The sequence below is a fragment of the Alligator sinensis genome, unplaced genomic scaffold, assembly GCF_000455745.1.
Source record: "Alligator sinensis unplaced genomic scaffold, ASM45574v1 scaffold8_1, whole genome shotgun sequence".
Classification (NCBI taxonomy): domain Eukaryota; kingdom Metazoa; phylum Chordata; order Crocodylia; family Alligatoridae; genus Alligator; species Alligator sinensis.
Window position 1 is genome coordinate 217,070 of NW_005842568.1, and position 10,087 is coordinate 227,156.

The 10,087-nt window shown below is 57.7% G+C and overlaps 1 protein-coding gene across 2 annotated transcripts in view; it reads left to right on the plus strand.

Moving 5' to 3' along the window:
• Window positions 1-10,087, plus strand: part of KIF3C (kinesin family member 3C) — a 40,232-nt gene that overhangs the window by 19,643 nt on the left and 10,502 nt on the right. For both annotated transcript variants that reach the window (XM_025214142.1, XM_006032380.2), the window contains exons 2-4: window positions 4,677-4,778; window positions 7,814-7,936; window positions 8,449-8,567. In XM_025214142.1, coding sequence (XP_025069927.1) covers window positions 4,677-4,778; window positions 7,814-7,936; window positions 8,449-8,567 — 344 coding nt within the window. The remainder of the gene's footprint in view (window positions 1-4,676; window positions 4,779-7,813; window positions 7,937-8,448; window positions 8,568-10,087) is intronic.

Sequence of the window (10,087 nt, forward strand, 5' to 3'; positions counted from 1 at the left end):
TGGGCCAGCTGCTAATTAGCAGCGTCGTCTGCCCCTGGCCGTGTGAGCCGCGCAGGCGGATGCGGACACGGGCGGGCGTCCCGGGGCGGGGAGCAGGCCCTGGCTGCTGGGCGAGGGGGCGGCTTATCCTGGGCCTTCCCAGGGAGGATGTTGGGGGGCCAAGACCCCCAGCTGGAGGGGGGCAGGTAACACCCCCGCTGCTCTGTGCATCTCTGGCCGTGGGGCAGAAGGTGACAACGGGGAGCCCCTGGGAGAGGAGCTGCCCAAGATCTCTCCCCCGCATGCACACATGCACACACACACACACACGTACGTGTGTATATGCACCCCCCTGCCAGGCATGTTACCGGCCACCCCCCCGGGGACACCTATGTGAAGCCCCCTCCTCGGCAGGGGGGAAAGGGAGGATGGCGGCCATGCGGCTGTGCCAGGGAGAGCCCACGGGCCGCGTGCCCTATTTTCCCGTGACACACTGACACACCTAGACGGCAGCAGACGCACGCTCCGTCACGGAGGCGCCAAGGGAGAAGGGGATGTGGGGCGAGATGGTGCTCGCTGAGCCACGGCGATGCACAGCATGCAGGCAGGGCTCCTGCAGAGCCACATGCACACGCACACACACACACACGCATGCATGCATGCACACACAAATTGTGCTTACACGCACACACAGATGATGCTTACACTCACACACACAGGGCTCCTACAGAGGTGCATTCACATACACACACCCATGCACATGTATAGTGCTTACATGGTGCCACACTGACGCACATAAAGCACTCTCATTACTAGTGACACACACATGCAGCACTCAGGCAGAACCACACTGATGCACTTGCACATAGGTCAGGTTCACACTGATACATGTGCACAGAAAATGCTTGCACAGAGCTACGTGAATACCCACACAGACGATGCTCACATATGGACATACGCACACATGCACACACAAATAATGCTTACACTCACACAGACACACATTGCTCACATAGTCATACTCTCATGTACACACACCTATGCACACATGCACACACACATTGCTCACACAGAGCCACACTCTCACATACACACACCCATGCACACACAGTGTCTCCTTCCTGCTCCCCAGGGCTCAGGGCAGAGGACCTCGCTCAGAGAGGGGCCTTTCCTCGCCCAGCGGCAGAGTGCCGCCGGCATGCAGAGGTCCCTGGTCTGGCCCACGCCCTGCAGGTATAACGAATCCTGCTAATTGCACTCGCTTTGGCTCCGGGGTGAGCGGGGGAGAGGTGCCAGCGGGCGGCTGCAGTCAGGCCATGGGGAGGGAAGTGGGCAGGCGTCTCCGGGGAGCAGGCGTGGGCAAGGTGATGCCCCCTAGGAGACACAGCAAGGGGCCGGCTGGTCTGGCCCCAGTGCCCCCCCCAGGTGCAGGGGCTGCGGAGGGGGCAGGGGCAGGAGGAACCTCCCCCTCAGACCCCCATGCCTCCCAGCCTATGCAAGGTGCCCTGGCCAGCGGTACTGCACAGGGGTACAGCAGCACGGGTGGGGGGTGAAAAGGGGGCAGAGTGCATGGGGGAGGGCCGTACGGGGGGGCACAGGGGTGTCATTTGTGTGGCGGGGCTCGTCTGGTGCAGGGCGTTTCTGTGGACGCAGTGAGTCACTTCCCGTTCGTCCCCTGCTCCCGGGCTGCTCCGGTGCCGTCCTTCCCACCAGCCCCCCAGGAAAGCCCCCTCCCCAGACCATTCGGGGCCTGCGGAAGGAAGGAGATGGAGGGAAGCTGAGACCACAGCACGAGCTTGGCCCTAGCGAGGTCTGCGTGCATCTTGCCTGTCCCTGCGACTCAGTTTCCCCACCCACAAAGCAACCCCCGGCATCAGGCCTGGCCGCCTGCAGGGTGCTCGCTCAGCATGGAGAGCGTGCCCCCCCCCGGCCCCGTGGGACAGACAGGCCACGCGCCCCATGCCCCCCTGTCCGGCAGCTGCCCGGCATCCGGCTGTGCCCCCCGAGCTCAGCAGCTGCGCGGAAGGAAGAAGGAGGAGAAGGCGCCTGGCCCCGCGCCAGCGCCTCCGGGCCGTGTCCCCAGCGGGCCTGAGGCTGACGCAGACGCACAACGGGACATTGTTCCCCAGCCCCCCCGCGTCTGCTTCTGCATCCCAGCCCCGTGGGCCCTGACGGCCCTCGCTGCTACCAGCTGCCTCCCCCTGCACCAAGGGTCCCGCCGTGCTCTGCTGCCAGGGCACTGCCCCCGCTGCCCCGTGCTGGCCTCGGCCAGCAAGGCCGGCGAGCCCCCGCAAGCTCACTGCAGCGTCGTGCATGCACCCAGCTAAGCAACGCAGTCGCAACGAACTGGGTCCGGTCATCGCCCCGCGCGGGCTTTGCACGGGGTCTTAGCCCCACGGCCTGGCCCGTATGCCACTGAGCCGATCCCATCGCTGCCTCTCTGCCCTTCCCCATGTGGGAGCTCGTCTCCCCTCCCTACGGCTGCTTGTATGTGGCGCCTACGTTCCACCTCAGAGGTGGCCGCATTTTGCAGATGTGCCGCACAATGCTGGGCCTCTTTGCTGCACCACGGGGCCCTCCCATGACCCTTCTCCCCCGCGGGGCAGCGAGAGGTGGACTCGAGGGGGCAAGGCGACGGATCCTCTCGTAATGGGCTCTTGGGGCCCCGTTCCCTGCCCCGGCCCCTCCGTTTCTCGCTGGCTTTGCCCTCAGGCAGCTGTGCTGCGAGGCTGCTAAGGACAGTGCACGGGTGCCCCTGGGCTACGGCCCTGGTGCCATTCAGGGGCTCTGCGTCTCAGGTGGGCTGCCGGTTCATTACTGGGGAGTCTCTCGTTCGTTCCCCGTGCTTTTAAGACTCCCTCCCGGGGCTGGTCATGCCAAGCCATCACGTCAGCAGAGAAGGGTCCGTCCCAAGTTATCCGTGGCCCTCGGGGTGGCAGGCAGCGTGCTTAGTGTCCTGGTTTGCAGGTCTGGGGCCGCTCCTCGGGGACAGACCTAAGGCAGGAGGTGATTAGCAAGCCAGGCTGGAGCAGGACCCCGGGGAAAACACCCCAGCCTGGCCCACGGCCAGAACCAGTGACAGACGTGTCAGGCCTCGTTAGCCCTGGAGCAGCGGTCTTCAACCTTCTCATACTCAAGGTCCTGCTCGTTAGCCTCCAGCCCCTTCGGCAAACGCCAGCTCTTCGTCGTCCCTTGTTTTTTGACCGTGGGCAAATCTCAGAGCGATTCTTCTGTTGCAAAGAAAGGAGAAAGCCCCGGTAGCGCCACCCGTGACCTGCTGTGGCTGTGCCGTAACGCACCTAATTACCCTTTCCCACTGGGCCCCTTTGTCACGGTGGTGTCCACGGGTCCCAGACCCCGTGGCCCTGGGCCACATCCAGCCCTGGACAGATGTAGTGGAAATGATTTCTGTGAGGCCCAGAGAGTCCCGGGCTCTGGTCACAGGATCCCAGGGCAGGAAGGGACCGCAAGGGGCATCGGGTCCAGCCCCTGCACCAAGGCTGGCGGCTGCAACTATCCCAGCCCCGTGTAGTGCTTCTCCAGGCTCCGTTTGGGACCCGCCGGGAAGGAGACGCCAGCCCTGCGTGGGGCAAGCTCTCGCTGCCTCGCTGCCCGCACACCTGGGGCCTTTCCCCCCAGATCTCGTCTACATCTCTTTTGCCCCCGTTTGAACCCGTTGCTCCACGTCCTTTAGATTCATAGATTTCCTCTGCCTCAGCCCAGCACCGACTGGCTTGCTTCGGCTGCGGTCCTCAAAGCCAGCGGCTGGTTTCGAAGCCCTCTCGGGACCGCGCTGCACACTGGGCCCAGCACCCAGGACTGCAGCGGACCTCAGTGGGGCCGGAGGATGGTGATGAGGCCCAAACGCTCCGAGGCATTGAGGGTCTCGGTTCCCACAGGCATCCCAAATCCAAGGCCACTTCTGAGCGCTTTGGGAGGGGCTTTCGACTGCATCCACGGGACTGTCCTGCCCTGTAGCCTGGCAGAAGGACATGAACTTGTTGTCACTTAGGCACTTTTAAAACCACCCCAGGCCTTTACCCCTCCGTGCCTCAGTTTCCCCTATGTGGACATTTGTGTGACAGAGACAGGGAGTGGGGCAGTGCTGGGAGGGTTCCTGGGGAGAGGTTGGTAGAGCACTTTGCAGCTGGAAAGAGCTGGAGGATGGTGACACCTCATTCCAGGTCCCAGCCGACCGGTCTGTGCCGGCGAGCTGGTGCTGGGGACCACCACTGCCCCTTCAGACAGTTGGCGTTGTGCAAGCCGTGGATCCGGTCAGTGCCTGCGCACCGTGCCCATCGCAGTCACAGCAGTGACTCCAGCGAACATCAGCACGCCCCAGCTGGCATTCGGCTGCCCTGGGTGCTGCTTGTCGTGGTGCCGTGATAGCAATACGGCTCAGTGTGGGCTGCTCGGGGCATGGCGGAAATACCTGGGGCTTGGCCCTTGCTGTCGTGCCCAAGCCAGCTGGCCTAGTCTGGGGATGTCTGCAGGAGCTGCAATGGCTGCAAGCAGACAGGCCCAGACCGTGATTGCTCCCTTGCAGCTGGGCAGCGGGGCAGGTCAGGCTGGCGCACCTGCTGAGGTCTTCCCCGCTGCTTGCTCTGAGAGCCGGCCTGGCTCCTGGCCCTCTGCTCCTTCCCCACGCGCACGTGTCTGGGAGGCGGTCTGACTCCCCCAGCACCTTTCTTCCCCAGGCGATGGAGAGCAAGCTGCTCATCGGAGGGAGGAACATCATGGACCACACCAACGAGCAGCAGAAGATGCTGGAGCTGAAGAGGCAGGAGATAGCAGAGCAGGTAAAGGCTCAACTTCATGGGTGGCTTGAGTGGACTGGCACCAGGTCAGGGTCCCCAAAGACTGATGCCGACCTTGTCCTGGGTGTCAGCAACTGTCTGTCCAGTAGGCCGGAGCCAGCTCTGGATGGACAGACAGACAGACATCGCATGTTTATATCATGTTTCGCAGACAGACCAGACAAATACCGTATGTTTATATGATGTTTCACAGAGAGACGTCGCGTGTTTATCTGATGTACCAGACAGACCAGACAGACATTGCGTGTTTATAGGATGTGTCGCAGACAGACCAGACAAATACCGTATGTTTATATGATGTTTCACAGAGAGACGTCGCGTGTTTATCTGATGTACCAGACAGACCAGACAGACATTGCGTGTTTATAGCATGTGTCGCAGACAGACCAGACAGACAGTGCATGTTTATAGGATGTGTCACAGACAGACCAGACAGACATTGCATGTTTATAGGATGTTTTGCAGACAGACCAGACAGACAGCGCATGTTTATAGGATGTGTCGCAGACAGACCAGACAGACATCGCATGTTTATAGGATGTGTTGCAGACAGACCAGACAGACAGAGCATGTTTATAGGATGTGGCGCAGACAGACCAGACAGACAGGGCATGTTTATAGGATGTGTCGCAGCCAGACCAGACAGACAGAGCATGTATATAGGATGTGTCGCAGACAGACCCGACAGACAGGGCATGTTTATAGGATGTGTCGCAGCCAGACCAGACAGACAGAGCATGTATATAGGATGTGTCGCAGACAGACCCGACAGACAGGGCATGTTTATAGGATGTGTCGCAGCCAGACCAGACAGACAGAGCATGTATATAGGATGTGTCGCAGACAGACCCGACAGACAGGGCATGTTTATAGGATGTGTCGCAGCCAGACCAGACAGACAGAGCATGTATATAGGATGTGTCGCAGACAGACCCGACAGACAGGGCATGTTTATAGGATGTGTCGCAGCCAGACCAGACAGACAGAGCATGTATATAGGATGTGTCGCAGACAGACCCGACAGACAGGGCATGTTTATAGGATGTGTCGCAGCCAGACCAGACAGACAGAGCATGTATATAGGATGTGTCGCAGACAGACCCGACAGACAGGGCATGTTTATAGGATGTGTCGCAGCCAGACCAGACAGACAGAGCATGTATATAGGATGTGTCGCAGACAGACCCGACAGACAGGGCATGTTTATAGGATGTGTCGCAGCCAGACCAGACAGACAGAGCATGTATATAGGATGTGTCGCAGACAGACCCGACAGACAGGGCATGTTTATAGGATGTGTCGCAGCCAGACCAGACAGACAGAGCATGTATATAGGATGTGTCGCAGACAGACCCGACAGACAGGGCATGTTTATAGGATGTGTCGCAGCCAGACCAGACAGACAGAGCATGTATATAGGATGTGTCGCAGACAGACCCGACAGACAGGGCATGTTTATAGGATGTGTCGCAGCCAGACCAGACAGACAGAGCATGTATATAGGATGTGTCGCAGACAGACCCGACAGACAGGGCATGTTTATAGGATGTGTCGCAGCCAGACCAGACAGACAGAGCATGTATATAGGATGTGTCGCAGACAGACCCGACAGACAGGGCATGTTTATAGGATGTGTCGCAGCCAGACCAGACAGACAGAGCATGTATATAGGATGTGTCGCAGACAGACCCGACAGACAGGGCATGTTTATAGGATGTGTCGCAGCCAGACCAGACAGACAGAGCATGTATATAGGATGTGTCGCAGACAGACCCGACAGACAGGGCATGTTTATAGGATGTGTCGCAGCCAGACCAGACAGACAGAGCATGTATATAGGATGTGTCGCAGACAGACCCGACAGACAGGGCATGTTTATAGGATGTGTCGCAGCCAGACCAGACAGACAGAGCATGTATATAGGATGTGTCGCAGACAGACCCGACAGACAGGGCATGTTTATAGGATGTGTCGCAGCCAGACCAGACAGACAGAGCATGTATATAGGATGTGTCGCAGACAGACCCGACAGACAGGGCATGTTTATAGGATGTGTCGCAGCCAGACCAGACAGACAGAGCATGTATATAGGATGTGTCGCAGACAGACCCGACAGACAGGGCATGTTTATAGGATGTGTCGCAGCCAGACCAGACAGACAGAGCATGTATATAGGATGTGTCGCAGACAGACCCGACAGACAGGGCATGTTTATAGGATGTGTCGCAGCCAGACCAGACAGACAGAGCATGTATATAGGATGTGTCGCAGACAGACCCGACAGACAGGGCATGTTTATAGGATGTGTCGCAGACAGACCAGACAGACAGTGCATGTTTATAGGATGTGTCGCAGATTCTCGGTGCCTTTGACAACAGAAGCAGCTCTGAATCCCGGAGTGATGTATTTAGGTAGCCCATTAGAAAAGGAGTTGCCAAACTCAGTCCAACTCCCCTTGGAATTTGCCCCAATCCTGCAGTGACAGGCCCGCTGCAAAGCCCCTGTGACAAACAGGGTGGACTTCAGCCCAGAGGAGAGAGCCGTGTCCTGCTGGAGCGCAGCCCCGTCCATGGTGCCCTGGGACATGCTTGCAGGGATGGGCAGACTGGACACCCCTATAGGGATGGCGTCTCCATACGAGGGATGTGAGTCTAGTTAATCCCAGCGTAGCAAGGATGCTGGGGGTTCCCTGGGCTGCAGAGACCACATCCAGATAAACCAAGTCTCTGACACTAAGGAGCTGCCGGTTGTGGCAGCGGTTGCTACATTTGGGACGTTTCCCCCCAAAAGAAGGCCAGCAGTGCACATCAGATGACAGCTTTCATTCACTGCAGACCTGGGCACAAGTCAAACCAGCCATGGAGAAACACGGGCTCCACATCCGATTTCCCCAGGGGTGAGAGAGACAACCCCATGGCTGTTTAGTCCTCCATGCTTTGCCAGCTGGGTTCCTCAGCCGGGCTGCCTTGCTCCGGTCCCTCCTGGCTTAGCTGCGCTTTGGGTTTTTCCTGCTGCAGAAGCGTCGGGAGCGGGAGATGCAGCAGGAGATGCTGCTGCGGGACGAGGAGACCATGGAGCTGCGGGAGACCTACACGTCCCTGCAGCAGGAAGTGGAGATCAAAACCAAAAAGCTGAAGAAGGTGAGGGGCGTGTGGGGGGGTGTCAATGGCATTTCCAGGTGCGTCTGCAGCTGGCCTTTGCCAAAGTGGGTGGGAAGGCTGCATGGGCGTGGGGTCATTGTGCTTCCTGCCGGCTAAGCATTTGCAGGATGTGTAGCAGCTCTTACTGTATCCTGGCTGCCACAGAGCCAGGACGTCACGTTGTGGCACGATGCCACCGGAGTGCACGGTGCTGGGCTTGAACCGTTGTGTCCAGGGTCACCTCCGCGGCTCGTTCAGGTCCCTCAGTGCAGGAGCTGACTGTGCTCGCGCTGCGGCTGGTCTGGATCCACACGATGCCGGCTGAGGCTCTCCCCGTTTCGGCAGAGGTGCGGCTCCTGGAAAGGGAGGCTGGGAAAGCTTGCCCTCGCTGCCTGGAAGACCCACTGAGGCACAGCAGGCTCCAGTGTGGCAGGGAGGGGACCCCGGGCCACATCCCCGCATCAGCCTTCATGGCCAGACATTAACAGAGTGTCTTGTTCTCGGTGTCCCAGCTGTACGCCAAGCTGCAGGCCGTGAAGGCGGAGATCCAGGACCAGCACGATGAGTACATCCGAGTGCGGCAGGACCTGGAGGAGGCCCAAAACGAGCAGACCCGGGAACTGAAGCTCAAGTAGGTGCCTCTTCCCCCTCCTGGGAGACACAACTCAACAAAGCAGCTCCATCCTTTAGCCCAGCGGCACTCAGCCTCTTGGTCCCGTGGGCCACAGGAGTGGCACAGGGCTGGTCTGGAGGCTGGATGGGATTGCCCCTGAGTGCTGGGATCAGGCCCAGGGCCCTGTGCCACCTCCATCCAGTCCCACATGCCAGGATCAGGTTCTCAGGCCTCGTGTCACCTCTGCCTGGCTCCATACATCAGGGCCGAGTCCCAAGCTAGCACGCAGGACTATGGGCTGTGGCCCTCCCTGCAGTTTGGTGGGACGCCCATGGACTGGATTACATGACGTGGAGACTGAATCTGGCCCATGGGCGAGGGGTTGGACACCCCTGCTCTAGTCTGCGAGTTTTCAACCTTTTCTAGATTCAAGGTCCCCCTCGTTAGTCTTCAGGCCCTCTCTCAGGTTTCACTTGTTTCTTGAGCAATTACACTAGAGCAATTCTTCTGTTGCAGAGAACTCAGAAAGATGCACTTGGGCGAAATAGCCGTAATGCTACAGATCCCTGTTTGAAATCTCTGGGTTGACCTTGTGAATGGTGTAGGTGTTTCTGTGTCTAACAGTGCTGCTAGTGCACAGCACCCTGTGCCACCCTTTGAAGGGTCTCACAGCACCCCAGGGTGTCGTGGCATCCTGGCTGAGGAGCCCTGCTCCAGTCAGTAGGAAGCTGGGTTTTGTGGTCACGTCCTGCCGGGATAATGAAACACTTCCTCTTCCATTGTAGGTAGGAGGGATGTTTAACCATCATTGTTAAATGCTTTAAAAGTGGCAGCAACAGGTCATTTGCATGTAGGAGTATTAAAAGAATTAGCCAAGGAACTCTCTGGACCATAAATGTTCATTTTTACCCATGCTGCCATTCGCAGGAGCCTGGCAGGAAGCTAATGTTTTTTCACATTCAAAAAGAGCAAATGCCATACTTTTTTTTGCATACAACATGCACCTTTTCCCCCCAAAACAGCTGCTGGAAATTGGATTCTGTGCACGGTAAAGCATTTTGGATTCTGTGAAAGACGGTAAGAGCAATTTCTGCTGCTTACCAGGCAAAAGCAAACATAAGATCTGCACATGGTTCACAGGAAGCAGAGCAATAAGCAGCTCAACTCCCTGCTTCTGCTACGCAGTTACTTACTACAGGGAAAGTTGTTTTTGTCCTTTCAACAGCAAGATGCAGGTCTTATTCCAGGGTGTGTTGTATGCAAGGAAACACAGTAATATGGTTTTATTGAATAACCACGCTTGCTGAGATCACAAGTTTGGCTGATGAAGGTAATCGTGTTACTGTAACAGACTTAGGTTTCTGTAAGGCATCAGATACAGACCTACATGATAGTCTGAGAAATAAAGTTAGCACCCTAAAAAAGCAGCATAGCTCATCTTAAACGGACTAAACATTGGATTGGAAGCAATGGGAAATGGGGATTTATCTCCAAAGGGGTGTTTTTGACCAGGGTTTTAGTGCAGTCTCACCAGGAAT